The sequence below is a fragment of the Lactuca serriola genome, chromosome 1, assembly GCF_051521515.1.
Source record: "Lactuca serriola cultivar US96UC23 chromosome 1, Lser_US96UC23_V15, whole genome shotgun sequence".
NCBI classification, from domain to species: Eukaryota; Viridiplantae; Streptophyta; class Magnoliopsida; order Asterales; family Asteraceae; genus Lactuca; species Lactuca serriola.
Window position 1 is genome coordinate 242077280 of NC_136408.1, and position 19228 is coordinate 242096507.

Consider the following 19228-nt stretch of genomic DNA (forward strand, 5'->3'; position numbering starts at 1 on the left):
TTTTAGATCGTTAGTGATCAGGGTTCGTGGGCTGCAAACCGGGTATGAGGAGGTCTCAAGGTTGCACCGAGTTACTAGAAGCTTAGGGCATCTCATCACCTTTCCGTTGGTTTGAGGTTCAAGGGAATCGAGGTTATATTGAGGAAGCAATGGAAGTTAGAAGATTTTGGCAAGATAAGTCCCTTATTTGAGAAAAGTAGCAGTTAAGTACGCTGGGCGTGCATATGTGTACACTTAGCGTACTCGTGTGCGTGATTTTCAAGCATAGTCACCTAGTACGTTGGGCATACTAGGCACATTGTGGAAACCCTAACTTTGGATGTGTCCCTATATAAAGAATGAGATGACCTCATTCCTGGCCACCATCCTCAGTCTATAAACCCTCTAAAACCCTAATCTTCCGTTCATGGAGCTTGTGAGTGCATTTGAGAGCCTTGAGTGGTTTTGGTGTGTTCTTGGAGTAAAGAAGGAGCTTTGGAGAAGAAGGAGTGAGAAGTCCAGGCCTTGGATCTGAGCATATCTGAGTTGGAAGCTTCATATAGAGGTATAAAGCTTCAATCTTTCTCACTATTTTTTTTGTGCGTCATATTAGTGTATTTTAGGGTTTTGTCCCAAAAGATGGAGACTTTATGAGATATTGAGCTCCAGGGACCATGATCAACACCCTTTGAGTGTATTTAATGGATTGATGTCATAAAAATCCAATCTTGGATGATAGAATCAAGTCATGCATGAGATATGATCTTTATGAGAAAAGAGAATGAGTGTTTTGAGTGTTTGTGACCAAATCAGCCATGCAAAGGCTTAAAGTCATTGACTTTATGGAGTAAGAGATAATAAGGAGTCCAGATCTGAGGAATGAGCTAAGGTATTAACGGGTTAAGAACAAGAGAATGAACTAAAGCAAAAATGGGTGTACGCCCAGCGTAAGTTCCAGTATGCCTCGTGTACTGGGTTGGTGTTCCCGATCAGTTTCATGCATGCGTGAGTATGTTGCGCGTACCAAGAGAGGTACGCCCCGCGTAACTTCACTATGGGTTTTTGGCCTAGATCTTATTATGGGCCTTAAGGGTTGGGACTGAATCTTTGGGCTTGTGAATTAGAGGCTATGAGCAGAGAAATATTATAATTAGGCATTGCGCCCTTGATTTGGGCTTGTCACTTGGACTTGAGAGTTGGGCCTCAGGAGAGCCCATTCATTATTGGGCCTTGATGGGGCCAACGAGTTTTAGGTTATAAATGGGCTAGTTAGTGGACTACCTTTAGAACCAATGAGTGAGAGTTTGGACTTAGTTTCAAATTGGGTTAATTATGGGTTTGGCACAGAGTTAGAGGTCGGTGTGGCGCAGCAGCGTTTATAGGGGTTGTTCATCATCCAAGGTGAGTCTTCTCACTATACTTACCATGAGTGGTATCTTTGTGTGATTGGGATGTCTTATGTGCTTACATTTGTATTGTGATATTTTGCATTATGTCTTAGTGATTTATGTTGAGTATTATTATTATGAGCTTACTGAGTTAGGACCGGAGGGTCCATCCGAGTTGTGGGGCCGGAGGGTTTCCACTGAGACACATTGATTGGAGGGCCGTATTGAGTTAGCCGCAAGTGGCTAATGTGATGTGTGTGGTATTTTGGGGAACTCACTAAGCTTCGTGCTTACCGTGTTATGTGTTATGTGTTTCAGGTTTTTCTCAGGATCGCGGGAAGGCACCTGCTCGATTGTACACATCAGAGAAAGAGTTATGTTTTAAGGATCCTGGATTATTAATCAAACAATTATGGAGATGCGTTTTGTAAACTAAATAAATGAGATTTTGTGAAATGTGTTATCAGATTTATATGATTTTAAAATTAAAATTTTGTTTGGAAATTTATGGTGTTACATTAATTCAAAGATTCATTAAAATTGCTTATATACACATAAATTAGCTGAAAAAAAATCAGAAAATTTATTTTAAATAAACTAAAAAATATCATTTTTTTCATTTTTTTCTACAAATTTATATATATATATATATATATATATATATATATATATATATATATATATATTCGTTGAAAAATGATTTTTTTAACATATTTAAAATAAATTTTCATATTTTTTTCCAGCTGATTTATGTTTATATAAGCGATTTTAATGTTTCCATATATATATATATATATATATATATATATATATATATATATATATATATATATATATATATATATATATATATATATATATATGGAAAAGTGAATATATACCCTTAAAGGCATATAAGCTTAGGTACCTAAACTCACTATACTACGTCGTTTTGTATTTTATATATATATATATATATATATATATATATATATATATATATATATATATATACACACACACACACACATTGTAATTGTCCAATATTCTTATAATTCAAATTCTAACTTGATTTACTTTCAAGATTTTTATAAATTTCACATTTATCTTCCTCTTATATAATTTTTATTTTCAACTATAATATATATAACCTAGTAGATGTTCGGCAGAAAGATGTAATGTAAGAGGAAGATAATATTGAAATTTTAAAAATATTGAAAGTAAATCGTGTTAGGATTGAAGTTTAAGAACATTATATTGAATATATCAAACAAAACGAGATATTATGGTGAGTTTGGGTACCTAAATTTATATATCATTAAGGGTATATTCAATTTTCCCATATATATATATATATATATATATATATATATATATATATATATATATATATATATATATATATATATATATATATATATATATATATATATATATATATATATATATATATAATTGTATATTTTTATGTTAGTTTTCGGGTTTTTCATGAATTTTTATGTTTTCAAAAGATCATATTATAATAATAATAATAATAATAATAATAATAATAATAATAGTAGTAGTAGTAGAGAATACCAATAAAAGTATGATTGAGTTATTAAGTTAATAGGCTTTAAGGTGTTTATATATTAATGATCCTAAGAGTATGAAGTATCCTAAGAGTATCTATAATACATTGAAGTTCTTTGGACATATTTAACTTTTTAAAGATTAATTGATTACACATACACTTATCGCAACAACGTTCATTTTTTATATAACTTTAATATCCTTAACCTATTTAATTTTTTAAAGATTAATGGATTACATATGATTCATCACATTTTTATACACATATGATTAATTAATAATTAAGAACTGTAAATTTATATATTAAAGGGTACAATAATTTAAAAAATAAAATAGTTAGAAGCATACTAAACCTAAAAGATATAGTTTCTAAAATATATAACCTATTTCGATATGATATAATAGAGTATATTTGGAAATGCTTTTTAAATGTCATTCGAAATAATTAGTATGTAATATTTCGAGTAATGTAATATTTTATCGTATTTTAGTTTGCATGAGATTTTTAATTAATACATTTCATTTAATGGGTTTTTATTTTAAACTTTTTATTGAATTGAAAAAAAGAAACTTGAAACTAGAGTTTTATTATTTATTTATTTATTTTTATTTTTTGAAATTTAATTAAAAAAATGCTATGTAGTAATGTTTCAGTTAATGATTTAAAATTAAATTCGATGACATCATTGAAATGTGAATTGAATCTCTATTTAACCTTTCCATTCAATTCCTTTTAGAAAAGGTGTTTCACTTAGCTTTTCACAGCCAAAAGTCCTTTTTGTAAAAAAAAAAAAAAAAAAAAAAATGTTTGGCAAACTAGTAACTTTTAGAGTTTTAATACAAGGAAAAACATCTTTTTGGAAAAGTCAGGATTTCTGACTTTTTGTAACTTTTTGGAACTTTTTGAAAAAGAACTTTTGAGCTTTTAAAAGCTAAGCCAAACACGCCCTTAATGTTACCACCGAAGCTCCATCGAACATCTATTTATTAATAACTAGTTTATAATACGAAAACTTCGTAATAAAAATTCATAATTATTAATCAATTATTTTAAATAAATCATTAATTATTAATTAAGATATATATAAAAAATTTTAAGTTATTATAACTTAATTTTTAACATATAATAAGAAAATGTAAATTTGAATTTTGAAGTAAGTTGCCTAATCTATCTACATGACATATGTCATAATATTAATGAGGAGTTGTATTAAAGTGACACTTGACAAAAGAAAATTAAAATTATTCTTTTATTAAAATAAAGATGTGTGATATTCTAACTTTTATGAGATCTGTATTCTAGATGTTCTAAATTCTAATGTGCAATATTATAATTTTTTAAATAACATTAACATATGATATTGTTTTTATAAATTAATACAATGAGTACATTCATATAATGACATCAACAAACGATATTGTTTTTATAAATTTTTACAGTAAATACGTTTATATAATGACTAATTGTAAGGTTATGAATATAATCTTGTAAATTTACTAGCTCATGCAACTTAGTTTTGGGTCACATGTCTAATATAAATAACACTATTAATTTTTTCATTTCATAAGACATTTTTACCGTTTTATGTAACATCTTACATAAAATGATTAAAAAAAGGATTTGTTGATAGCTTTATTTCATTATTATTATTATTATTATTATTATTATTTGTAAATGACGAGAAGACTAAGCCTACTTGCAATTATTACATGGCAGCATTTTATTGGTTCAACTACCCCATAACAATGCAACTCATCTAACAACTTCTTCATCTTCACAACGAAACGCTAGAAAGCTCTCTTGATCTAGAAATGGTGATTTCTACAAAACTAGTTCTGATTCTACTCCTGCTACTAACAATCACACATATCTTCCTTTCTACACCTTACTCCTCTTTCGTCGCCGCCGCAACAACCAATATAGTCTCCGACCTACACTCCCTACAATCACAGTTCCCTTCCGGCATCATTCACCTCAACGAAACCATTCTCTACAGAATTTTTAATTCTGGCGCCAGATCTTTCTACTTGATCATCTTCTTCGATGCTATCCAACTCCATGATAAACTAGAACCAAATCTTAAGACTATCAAATCTGAATATGCCATAATCGCGAAATCCTTCTCCATCAACAACCAAAACTCCTCCAATCTTTCCAAAATCTTCTTCTGCGATATCGAATTTAGTGAATCTGAAAAGGACTTCCTCCGATTCAGTATACACACATTACCTAACATCCGAATCGTCCCCCCTGATGTTGACGATTTAAAATCAGATTCAATCCCCCTGGACATCTCAGAGTCCTCCAATTTAGCCGAATCCATGGCGGGTTTTATAGAATCCAAAACTGGATTATCAATCGGCCGAATCCATAGACCCCCAATTCTTTCCAAATCACAATTTGGGTTTCTAATTGGGGGGTTACTGATATCGCTGCCATTCATGACAAAGAAAATATTAGCAGGTGAGACTCCTTTTCATCAGAAGAGGATTTGGATGTTTGGTATTATGTTTGTCTACTTCTTCAGCGTTTCGGGGTCTATGTTCATCTTGATTCGCAAATTACCTTTGTTTGTTATGGATAGAAAGGATCCGAATAAGTTGATCTTCTTCTATAAGGGTGTTGGGATGCAGTTTGGTGTTGAAGGTTTGTATGTTGGATTTTTGTTCATGACTGTGGGGTTGTTGTTGCCTTTCATAACTCGGTTTATTGTTAGGATAAAGGACTCAATGATACAAAGGGCAACCATGGTTAGTGCGATGATTGTTTCGTTTTGGGCAGTAAGAGAAGTCGTGGGGTTGAATCATTGGAAGACGGGTTATTATGCTCATGCTTATTTGCCTTCAAATTGGTATAATTAAGTGATTGTATCTGCTAGTTAGTTGTTTATGAGCTTCGAGTAATAACCATGGTTGCAAAATCTTGATGATACATCATATTTTATCAAGATTCTAGGTTTAAAGAAGTGTGTTTTGGTGGTTGCTTTGATGAATTCTTGTTTTATGATCGGGGTGAACTTTATAACCTATCTTGTAAAAGTTATTATCCGAGTTTTTGTTGATTTAGAACATCTATAGAGCGTTTGTGTAATTGTTTGATTCCTAATCACAAATAATCAATTTTGCACGATGTTGAATAATCTGTTAATATAATTTGTAGAAAAAGGGTAAAGTAAAATTTAATAATTTGCTGATATTATTTGTAGAAAAACTGTAAAGTAAAATTATATATATGTAAGACAAAATCACAACATAGAATTACACAATTGTTCCGTTTGGTTTGTTAAAACCCGTACGGTGATGAAAACTATCAAAACATCTATGTATTTATCCATGTGGTTTCATTTTTGTTGCATTGTTGGTTATTCAAATGGTAAATCTATATTTAAGTTGTTACCTTTTATAAAATAACAAATATGTCCTTATAGATAACAAATGAGAGAGACACTAACGGGTGAAGAATGAAGATGGGATTGGGTGTTAATATTATAAAATAAAGAATAATTAAATAAAATTGTAAATGTAAAAATGTCATTTGATAAACATGAAATAGTTCAACACTAACGGTGTTAGTCAAAAGGGCGAATAATGCAATAAAATAAAATTAAGGGGGCCAAGACATAAGATTTCAAAGATCTTGCATCTCCAGTGAGGGAGATAATTTTGTAACATAATAAGAGCATCCACAATGCATAGTTCAATGGGAGAGTTGAATGAGATGACATGTCTAATTGGCATTAAATGGATTAAACTCTACCTTTGTGGGATGTCATGTTGGCATTCAATGGATATGGAGTTCAATGGCCAATGAACTCTTCAATGGGAAAAATGAAACCTTTTAACTATTAAATATATTCTATTGAATTCAATGCATTTTAGAAAAATTAATGTAGAGTTGTATAGTAAGTAAAATGATGATGTGTCAATCCATTAAACTCTAATAAGTTTAATGCATTGTGGATGCCTTAAGACACCATCATATGCTCTATAAAATTCAAATTATGATGATGCTGAGAGCACTCCATGTCACTACTATCAACATGCCTCTTCCCATTCACATGTTGATGATAATCGAATCTTCCAAACCTCTATTCCTATTTCACTTCTCCCATAATCTTGTCCCTTGTCCCCCCCCCCCCCCCCCAGGTTAGGGCAGCGACGATGACAATCAAAATAAAAATAATAATCCGAAGATCCTTTAGTAGCTCCAAAAGGGAAGGATGACACTAAAGGTTTTTGCGAGTTTGCGAATTACTTGCAAGTTGCGATGATGCTTACTCCTATTCTTATTAACATACCAAACTTAAGAATAACTAAAATTTGAATCAATTAAGGAGTTTTTCAAACCATGTGATCTCCAAAAGCTTTGTTGTTTCTAAAGTACCAAATGAACCACCACATAGTCGTGATAATCATCTCAACACCGATGAGATTGCGATTAGTCAATTAGAAACTATCAATCGATTCAGCCCCTTCCACCACCTCGACAAAATCTAGAATAATCAATTCACACCATTTCCATATGAAGTTCCGCACAATTGTATCTAAGTCACACATAAGGAACACATGGTTCGAACTTATGTATACAATATACAAGACAAACAAAGAGTAGATTGAATATAAACACCTCTACTGTCTAAAGTAACAAGACTTAGGAGTTAGTTTAATCTACACCGCAAATAAAAGATATTAACCTTTTTAGGTAAATATTAATTCCATTTAGTTGACAAAACTACATCCATAAGGGTATTCTCATCTTTGATCTTTCTAGTTTCATAGATTGTAAAATTGTTGTCATCTCAACCATCTAAAATCCAAATATCACGGCTATCAAAGGGTTAAAATCCAAATATCTCTACCTATGTCTCTCACGAGACTTGAACCCTCGACCTCAAGGAGGGAGTGCAACACCGAATACCGCTAGACTAGAAGCCCTTTGGTAACAAAATGACACTTACATTTGTATTAAAGTGCTTTATTAAATGCATCCAAGGAACTAATCTCCAATCCTCCTTTGTTTTTGCTAGTCCAATTCATTTTAGTGTCACTAACATCTCTTTTCCCAAAAGAATCTAGCTCAAAGAGTCTCCAAATACTTGTTCACAATAAAAGGCATAGGAAACAAAAGACATTAAATATATGCAAAATGATCCCAAAACCGATCTCAACAACGAGAATCTCCCTCCAATAGATAGCATATTAACTTTCAAAGTGGACAACTTCCTCTCAAACTTCTCTATAATCGAACTCCAACCGTTAAATCTAGGCATGCTCGTTGAAAGTATCTCTATGTTGCCTTATTCACCAAAATTATGAATTTCGACTTTGTTTTTCTTCTCTCTCCTAATATACATCTTTTAAGTTTTGGACACGATTCATTTTTTTAATCATATCAAACAAATGAAGCCCAAATATATAATATATTCGTTTGTTTTCTCGTGATGTCATTGTTTTTTCTCATGTGAACACAATAATAATATTGTTGTTTTTGTTAATTCATGTAGGTATATTTCTTATAAGTTATAACAAAAAAAAACATCACGCATGTTATCTGAGATATTATGCAATATTTACCAATAGATTTAAGTAAATCGGTGCAGTTTAAGTTTTAACTATTAGCCAAATGTTTAAAATCATATTCCGTATTACAAGTGAATATTAAAATGGATAATGACAAGTCCAAGTAACAAGAGGATCCGTGGCGCAATGGTAGCGCGTCTGACTCCAGATCAGAAGGTTGCGTGTTCGATTCACGTCGGGTTCAATTCCCTCTAGTCCTCTCTTCTTTTTAATAGTATTTTTTTTTTTTTTTTTTTTTTTTTTTTTAAATTTATTTTTGCTAGATTATTTCTTATCCAGAAACTTAAAAGATACCCTTCCACTTTTTTGTTTTGCTTTTTACACCCTAAAAATTTGCTAGATCATTTTTATCCAATAACTTAATATACAAACCCTTCCTCTTTTTCCGTTTTATGTTTAGATCCCTAAACTTTTTCGTTTCTATTTAACTAGTCTGCGTTGCAGCGAAAAACGCAGAAATGATACAATGGTATATTTAGTTTTAAAATAAAACAATATTTAAAGTATCATGTTTGAATGTAAAATGACATACAACTTATTAAATTAACTTGTTTATGATAGTCCATAAATTGATATTGTAAAAAATAAAATGGTCTCAATGATATATTCATATATACTGAGTATTACGTAATACGAAAAAAAAAACATATTTCGTAACAATATAAAAGACAAAAAGAAAACGTACTTTGGAAATGTATAAAAGGAAACGAATTTTGAGGCCGGAATTTATCATCTAGAGGAATTGCGATTCAAATTTTGAATTGTAAGGGCATGTGGGGAGGATGAATTGTCGACATGCATGAGAAGAGAGTCATGTCGTTCATCTTGGAGCATCTGTTGCTCTTCACAAATGAGGATGGATCGAGCATCCAAGAAAGATGAAGGCGAATCCCGGTGTCGAATGTTTATGGCTATGTACCGGAATTTTGGAGACAGATCGTTGATCATTTAAGCTACCAGGTTAGCTTGAGAAACTTTAGAATCTATGAGTTCCAAATTCCAATCGCTCAGCAAGAGATTTTATTTTGCTGCAGTAGTCTGTGATAGAAGCATTACCAAGAGAGATGTTTCTTAATTCTCGATCAAGTTAAATAATCTTCGAGGCTTTGTTATCACAAAAAACCTTTTCAAGGTTTTCCCAAATTTCAAAAGTTGTTGCTGGCTTCTTGAAAATCATTGAGAAGGGGGATGGAATTTTTGTGAACCCATGACTCCTTTGCATTTGATGATTCTTCTGTTCCTTTGTCATTTTCTTTTTCTTTATCAATCGTTATTTGTTCAGGAGGCTTGAGGTGATCATAAACTCCATACCCGATGCAATGAATTTCGAAGAGTTCACGCCAAATATCATAGTTTATTTGATCTAGGTCTAGAACAAATGGAACTGCATGTTTGATGTTAATCCTAGAAGATGGCTTATCTATGATCGACATGTTGAGGATGAGAAAGAGATATCGAGAAGAAGAAGAATGGAATGTGAGATCAGAGGGGTAGAAAAGAAGATGTAAGACGAGAAGAGAGTCGTCGGCTACGGTTTATGTTAATCGAACGCTTTGATGCCATGTAAACTCTAAGGGTGCGTTTAGTTGTGAAAAAATGGGTCGTTTTCCGGAAAAAATTTCCAAGAAAAATGACAATTTTGAAAACGCGTTTAGTTCGTCTGTTTTTCTAATTTTTCACGAAAAATGAAAATTTTATGTTTTCTAAATTTACAAAGAAGTTATAAATTTTTGGAAAATCAATAATTATTATTTTCCATATTTTTCTAATTCTAGTTTTTTTTTTTCTAAAATATAGACACACACCCACTCCCACCTCTATCTACCCTCACCTTAACACTCTCAACCCACCATACCCCTACATATTCATACCCACTCACTCCCAAGCTCATCCCCACAAACACACACCTACCCCAAACCACACCCACAACCCCACAAACACAAACACACCCACACCCACACACGTCCCCACCCCCACTAACAAACACCCACACCTACCTAACACACATACACCCACCCGCACAAACAGACAACCACCCCAAACCCCACTCACACCCACAAACACACACACACACACAAACACACATTCTATGATAAGTCAAATTAAAATAAATATATAAATATGGTCTAAATGTATTATTATAATTATGATTAAGGAATTAATTATGATTCAATAGAGAAGTTATAAATTTTAATTCCAAAACCCACCACTTTAATTAGAGTCATAAATTTAGACTTTTTGGTTAACTAGAAAGGTTACAAACTTTGGCACTATAAAAGGCACCAGAAATATAATGGAATGCCCACAAAAAGTGCAAGAAAGACTAGGGAAACAAAATAGAAATCGGGGTTTGAAGTTCGTGAAGGTTTTCGGAGCTATTTTAGAAATTAAGGTATGTCTCTTTAATTTGAGCTTGATTAAGTTGTTTGAATATGTTTATATAAAAGGGTTGCATGTTTTGGTTCCACTTCATGTGTTGTTTTGGCCGATAGTCGTTAATTTGACAAAAAAAAAAAAAAACAGAATGTATAATTTTTGGTATAAAGACTTGAAATTCATCTCGTTATGAATTGAGTTTTGATAATTGGTAATGCATATATTTCATAAGAAAGCGAAGATGTTTAATGAATATTTCAGATATTTATTTGACTGAGTTTTAGATGAAAATCAAGCTATAGTTTTTATGGAAAATAACAGAGACTCGGGTTAAGAAGATAAGTATTTGGGTCTCTTTCTTTTTGGGTGGGTTACCGAAAAATAAGTTAAAAACAAAAGTAAAATAATAAAATGTACCAAATATATAGGGCATGCGAATTTCTTTTGATGTTGGCCGCAACTTTTTTTTAACTAATTATAATTTACCTTTCCCGTCCCTAGAGTTTGATAATATGTCGATTTTGTATGAATCATATATAAATCATCCATTTCAATTTCAGTCCCTACATAACTATTTCTTTGAAAACTAAAGTTATGTAAACGGTCCCTAAACTGTTGATACTTTGACGATTCAATTTTCATTTAAACATGTTAACGGAAATAAGAATTTCAAAAAAAAAGGGTCCATGCAAGTTTTACTAAAATGCAAGTTATTATTGTTATAGTTAAAATCAATATTTTGTATCTAACGGTCCCAACTGTTTTGAGTATTATTTTAAGAGTGAAATTTTATTTATTTGAGAATGCTAATATAACAAATAACAAAGTATAATATGTGTACTAAAATTACTATGAACGTTTTAATTAATGTAAACCGGTGATTGTTATTATTCGGTCGAACGAGACATATGTATATCGGAACTAAAACAAAAACATAAGATGTTTATAAGATTATAGCATTCGAAAATAAATGTTGGTTAAACGTAGGATACTACATGTCTGCGGGTAGCGTGATAATATCCGGTTAAGACCTAACGCCAACGAGGTGAGTTTTTTTTCGTGTTCTGTGGTTGCTCGCATATAAATGTTTATCATGCAGTTTTTTTTATTTATTGACAATATGTTTATGATAAGTATGGTTATGTGCAAATGTTATTTTGAGTTGTTTATCTACTGTGCATTTTTGGGTGACATGTTTAGCGGGAACGGGTGGGGTATTTAATCGTCATGAGCATGACGGATGTATGTGATCGGCGGGGATGAGAATTGAGAATCATACTCATTTCATTGGATATTTAAAATACTTGAGTACAATGGATGGTGAGTTGTCTCGAGGAGAAGAGAAATGAACATTTGGTTCTTTTCTCTGAATAATTAATCGTTCCCCCTAAACTATGTCATCGGGTAATATATTTTGTTACATGATTTATTGAACGTATATGATAAAAATATTTGTTTTTTTAAAAGTGATGGACATGTTTGCGTAATACGAACTCACTAGGCCCTAGAATTACCCTTTTAGAAACTTTAAATGTGCGCAACCCATAAAACTATTTAACAAGTGATAGTAAGAAGGCTAGGGAGAACGATTGGTCAACAAGACGACAAAGGAGTTCCGCAAAGACGTAACGCCAGAAGCTCTTCGGTTTTAAGACTTTATTTTATTTTATTTTGCTTCCGTTGTAGTTTAGTCTATAAGTAAGTTCAGAATTGATCTTGGGAGATGTTGGAATGATTATTTTTCATGTAATCGATATTTGAAAATTGGGTTGTTACAAGTTGGTATCAGAGCGATGTTTAAGCAGATTAGGTGTTTACATAAACACTTAAGCTTAGACGGAAGGAACGAGAGGTAATCAAACGTCTAAACTAGACCATATATCGCTTGTAGGTATCATGCCTTCAAGGAAATCTGGAAGGTTTTCTAGGGTCACCTCGAATGAAGAACGCATCCCAGTTGGAGTTTATGTTAGAGCGCCTGGAGATGTATCGGAACCTCCAATGATCCCAAATACAAGTCGTGGACGTGGCCAAGGAAGAGGAGAAGGCAGGGGTATGGGAAGAGGCCGAGGAGTTGTTACAACACCGATACCTGCACAATCGGACCATGGCAGCTCCAGATCCCACCGCGGTCGAGGTCGAGGTCGCGGAAGGGGTCGTGCAACAAACATGATTACTAGAGAAGAGTTGGCTGATGAGATTGCCCAACAGATTTGAGCCACCTTTCCAAATGTAGTTGCTCAAGCAGGAGAAGCAATAATGGGTGAGTATGAAGGTAACCTGGGTGGAGTTGAAGAAGACTACGAGTACAGTACACCAAATATAAATCTGTTTGATTAAGTGTCTAAGTCCATAACTATTTTGGTATGTACTTGACCCGATTATGAGCATGGTCCTTTTGGGTTGCCTTCACCATAGCAAACTGATATGATGAATAACAGAGAAAGAGGATTAATTATGATTTATTAATATATGATAAGAATTATATATTAAAAGAGAAATCATATTTGTTTAATTAATATTGATCAATAATTAATTAAGAATTAATTTTGTAGTCAAAAGAGATTAATTAAATAAAGGGTACTGATACTGTAATTATAAGATAGTTACAAAGTTGGGCTTATGATCCATAAAGGAAGCATGGACGAATTCTATATGAAAGTCTATATAGAAATTGTCCAAGGGCCTTCTGGAAGGATCTTTGGGCTGCTTAAGGACTAAGCAACTGGATTAGGGTTTCCTAGTTGATAACCCTAGAAGCCTAACTATAAAAGGAACCCTAAGGGTCCCAAAATTCGACCCATATGCTTTCTGAAAGTGCCTTGGACGAATTTTGGTGCCTGTCCTCTCCTTCTTCTTCATCCTTGTTGCTAGTGGTATTTGTGACTTGATTAGAGGTGCAGTGCAGACGGTGAATCAGGTCTGAACATTCAACCAAATGCGTCTTGGGGATCGGCAATAGCTAAGCATTGTGGCCATCACAGTTCCAGCTACGTATGGCTGGCGTACAACCTACGAGCTTCTTAGACAAAAGAAAAACATTTTCTGGGCACAAAGGATTCACTCGTGATTATAGGCTCGCCAAAGGGAAAGTGCACAGGTCTTCCTTCAAAAGAGACAAGGTTTTTCATTGCCTGAGCAATGAACGTAGTTCACGATGGGTGTTGGGGCCCTTACCATTAGTTGTCTATAGGGATCTGGGATTTGGTATTGAATCAATCCTTAACTTTGTTTAGTCACTTCAAAAGTCATATTCAATAACTAATTCTATGAGATGATTCCAGAGGCACTAAGCTTTCAAAGGTCAAGAGTATTCAAGGAGGACTTGTTATTACTACATAACAAGAAAGGTAAGATCCAAACTCTAGTTTATATGTCAATTTGATTGTTGTATGCTAGTTCATAGGATTATTGCTTTGGTATTCAATGTTTTTATGTTTATAGTAGAAAACCTAGATCAAAGCAATTAGGATTGCATATACACCATAGGAATGTTGTTATGCTAATAACCCAATAGTGGTATCAGAGCCTAGGTCGTTTTCTAGTGAATAGATGCAAAAGTGAACTACCAAAGACCAAGAAAATCGAAAAATCTGCATTTTGATTGGCTCACTCGCTGAGTCCATACATGGACTCGATGAGTTCCATGCTGGACTCGACGAGTCCAGGGCTCTAGTGTCGGGATTTCCGATTTTCTAGCCTGATTTTGTTGAGGATAATTACCAAAACTCGTTTTTTATTGCCTAAAATCATTTTTTTTAAAGTTTGGTATGGTTATCCTTATCAAAATTGGTGGATTTGGTCAAATATGGATAATATAGAATTATTGTGAGTCAAATATTTTACCTAGTATTTTTTTTGAAAAAGTTTCAAATTACACCCCTTAAGTTTTATAGTTTAAATTTGAACTTAATAGTTTCAGTTTTGAAATTTAAATAGTTAAATCTTAATGTTTTGAAAAGTTTCAAAACTTGCCCTCAAGTTTTGGAATTAAAATTTTTGATATAAAGTTTAATTTTGAAATATTTAAATTCTAAACCCTAGAATTTTACAAGTTTAAAATTCAACCCTTATGGTTTTATTAAGTTAATTAAGTGTATAATTAAAAGAGAGTTAATAAATCCATAATAGTTTGGTTTATATTTAATTAAATTAAAAAATATAACTTATTAAATTAGACCACCTAGTATTTTAAAAGTGTAAAAATGCACCCTTATACTATGTATAAAATTACAAGTCTAATATTATATATGTATGAGTAGAGAGTCATCTTACCGTTAGTAGGCCTCATTCACGAAGCTGACATCTAAGGGGTGTTTAAGAAAATTGTCTATAAAATGGTGATTATGGGTATCCACTCTTACCCACCGCACTCTTGACCAGTGGAGGGTCGTTAGCCAAACGGGTAGGATTTGACACAACCTTCCATTATAAGTATAATGAAAACAAAGTAACCAAACGCTTTTATAAAATTTCCAATCTTAGTTACTTTAAGAAAAATGTGAAATTGTATGCTAATCCATGAAATTACACTTTGCACCTTGTCGAGACGTTAGTGGAGCGTGCGTGGTTAACCGACACACTAATTTGGGATTGGCATGGGTGGCTCGATGTTTGTCATAGATCAATGGAGCGTGTGTGGCTAACCGACACATTGATTTTGGTGATAATGACATTGAGTGCACCATGTACATTTGAATGGTTATTCACACCTTGTTTGTGATCCTCGACATCCCAGTCAAAAACATGAAGGGCATAATCGAGATTAAACATGTCATTGAAAAGTTCAATGAATCTCAAAATATCTAGGAGTTTCAATTCATTTGAAATTTAAATTTCTTTTTCGTTTTTATGGTGGAAATTGGTAAATCATCATTTACCTATGTTCTGCAACTGGATTACGACATCCCTCTTCCAAGTTGTAGAATATTGTGTTGGGTCCTAGCCTTGATATCTCATTTGGGTGTTTTATTAAGGACTCAATCAACTGACTTGAATTTTCTACCGTTTTGTAGACGTCTGATTCTAACTATGGTCTTCCCAAATCCCTTGGAACAAGCTTTCCACATGAAGTGATATTCCACGATTCGATCGAGGAACACGATATCATTCTTCACTTCCTCCACCTCATCCTATTGTTCTCCCTGACCCACGTGTTCGAAGACTTGAAAAGTTCAAGCTCACTCAAGCCCTTTTGGCAAGTAAACACGAAGTTGAAAAGTCTGTGTGTGCACATGTCTTGTAGATGAAGTCACACATTGATAGGTTGGGAATGCTGGGTGTTGTTTTCTCTAGGAAGCTGGCTGTTGACTGGGTTCTTCAATCACTTCCTGACTCATATAGTGAGTTCGTAAGAGAGTACTATATGATGGACCACGACGTGACCCTCGTTGATCTGACCTATTTGCTTATTGTTATTGAATCATCGATTATTTGGTGCACTGGTCAAGCAAATTTGACTGGTCAATCAAACTCCCAAACTTCAATGGACACTGGCAACATTGGAAGTCCAGAAAGGGCTAAGTCTGAGATTGGTCCATGTGCTGTTCCAAAAGAGTCCATTTGCTTTTATTGCCAAGAAAAGGGGCATTGGTTACAAAGCTGCCCTGACTATCTGAGAGATCTAAGAGATGGGAGAGTCAAGATATATGGCTCTGCTTCAGTTAAAATCCACTATCTAACTCTATTAAGTTCATATTTTGTAGACTCTTAATACATGATGTGATAAGATTACATTTTGATGTTTTTTGTAGGATCGAAGAAAAGAAAGAAAGCTTGAAGGAAAAGTGAGCTAAATCTGATCGTGAAGAAGCGGTTTTTGATCGCGTGGTTCGAGGATCGGATTTTGAGCTGCTGCTTAGAGAGTTGTGATAGATTGCTTAGGAATATGTAATAGCATAGTTTTCATTTGAATTGCATTGTAATGATAAGTTTTTCACGGTTTTATAAATAAAATAAAGTTTGAGTTTTGTCTTATTTATATATTTCCTTGCAATAACATGTGTGAAAATTGGTGTTTGTGTATTTCTATTATTAGCAATGTTGAAATGGATATGATTCTTGGTTATGTTATTTGTGGTAGTGTCGAGAATTTACCAAATAAGGAATGATTCTCATCGCCCAAGTCTCAATTGGATAGAAACTTGGAATCATACAACTTGTATTGTGTGATGAATGAGAACCTTCGTGTTTGGGAAATTAAGACTAATTCCTTGTTCACAAAAGTATGTGAGTCAAGTGAAGGACTAAAGGATCTAGTACACATTGTTGTGCATTGGTTAAGTCCACCACAAAGAATGATAAGATTATTCATCATGATTTACTAAAAATTTAGTAAATATGGTTATGCTTACAAGATTAAGTGTAATTTTGAATCATTATAAAGTTTCAATGTATGGTAGAACGAGTAAGAAGAGTCAGTTAGGCAAAAAGATAAAAGTTTCTCCAATCTGAAAAGAAAGGAGAGTACTTTTGTATTGTGTTTTATGATCGTCTTAGTGATTATAGAACCATATCACAATTGATCATCTAAGGACACCTTAGTGCACTTGTATGGCTAAGAAGAGGAATTGGCAATTGTCGAAATGGTTAAATCAAAAGTTCAGTCATACTTCGTTCCAATATCGAGTCTTAGAGTCATACTCCAAGATTGTGACATTGAGTGACACGTCTTTCGTAGGTTTGTAACACTCATCAAATGTGGAATAGGAAAAGTTTCTTAATTCTACACATTTGAAATTGGTAAGTTGTGATGTATTGGATAAGACAAAGACCACTAAAACCAATTGTGTGAAGTGTTTGTCTTGATAGGATTTCACACTAACTCTTGAATATTTGTTTTATCGAGGAATGTTTCTTGATAAGAGAATCATATATGTCAAGAAGTCTGTGGGAGTTTAAATCTCTTGAAAAGTTTCAAGAACTGATTAAGAATAAACCTATTGTTAATCACTAGCACACGATTTGAGGTTTATAACCCATCATGTTGACATATGTTTTGTTTCTGTGCCATTCCAGTTTTGAGTTAACTATGCATGTAAGTTCTAGTTCTCATCTAACTGCATAGAGGCAAAACACCTTGATCAATGGAATGAACATTGATATGTATAGGTGAGCTGCTTAACAACCTGGAAGCAATGGTGGGCACTCGTGCTGCCATGAGGCAAGAAATTAAGATTGAACAAGTTCAATCCATATGAGTTGGATTTGTCACAAACATTGTCTTATGATTGTTGTTATGACAAATTCACATGGATAGGAACACATACACCATAAAATCTAAGTGATATAAGGTTTCTCTCCATTTCATGAAAATGATTGTGAGGAAATGCTTTCACTAAGAGAGATTTTAAGGAGATAGCAATTGTGAAAATTGCATTCTCAAATTCGATTATGATTACGGCATCCCTCTTCATAGTTCGAATTGTGAGATTTGGCAATTAGTCTGAACATTTGGGACTTATTGATATAAGTTCTGAGTTAGTTTAGACGCACATGCGAGCTTTCTAATGGAAGGTGTATGAACTTGAGAAGCTTAGATAATGTCTTATCCATCTAGTATTAGAAAAATGAACTTTGGAGGTCAATAAGTATTGATTATTAGAAGTCCATCTATTTTCTAAATACATGTCAAAGCTAGTGGGAGCATAATTGTTATGCTTGTATGGTAATATTCATCATGTTAGTGGGAGCATGATTATTATTTTAAGTATTGCTAGTTGGCAATATTAATTATAGAAAACAAAAGTTTCACTTTGCAAAGTTGCAAAGGTTGAAAAGTTGTTTTGCTATAATTAAGGGAGAGAATATTATACTTCATTTCAAAATCTAAAAGCTTAGATCGAGAAATCTTAATCAAATTTAGTCAAAAGACATATATGAATGATATGTTGAAAAGATTCAACATAAGGGAATTCTATATATGACAATATTATAGCAAGAAACTGGTAAATTATCATGTTTTCATGAATCATGTCCCATAAGCTTCGGGTATAGGATCAATTAAATATGTTGTAATATTCAATCGTTCTGTCTATTCCAAATGCCTAGGGAATTAAGAGGGAAAAAGGACTTGAAGCGGATATGACTAAAATAATTGAACAATTGTCAAGGTCGATCTGAGATTCGCTAAGGATTTGTCGCTTGTGAGTAGTTGGAAGTATAGTAATGGATGGACCATATAGACATTATCAATAGATAAGATTCTATTAATAATGAGTTGTTGTATGGAAAATATGGAAATTTTTCCATAAATGGGAGTTGGAGATTAAGAATCTATGTAGATTAGAAACTTTTATGCAAGAAGGATGTTCAAAGGAATGTACTTTGAATGTAAGACTTCATATCTATGGAAT

General features: G+C 33.0%; 1 protein-coding gene and 1 non-coding gene across 2 annotated transcripts; both read left to right on the forward strand.

The window, feature by feature from the left end:
• The first annotated feature begins 4730 nt into the window (after positions 1-4730).
• Positions 4731-5780, forward strand: LOC145066868 (putative dolichyl-diphosphooligosaccharide--protein glycosyltransferase subunit 3B). The gene has a single exon (XM_079014122.1). The coding sequence runs from the start codon at positions 4731-4733 to the stop codon at positions 5778-5780; it is 1050 nt and encodes a 349-aa protein (XP_078870248.1).
• A 2830-nt stretch (positions 5781-8610) lies between these two features.
• On the forward strand, positions 8611-8682 carry TRNAW-CCA (transfer RNA tryptophan (anticodon CCA)). The gene has a single exon. It is a non-coding gene; the product is annotated as a tRNA-Trp (tRNA).
• Positions 8683-19228: the final 10546 nt, after the last annotated feature.

Coding starts and splice junctions, on each gene's coding strand:
- LOC145066868 (XM_079014122.1), top strand. CDS start 4,731: ATGGTGATTTCTACAAAACTAGTTCTGATTCTACTCCTGCTACTAACA.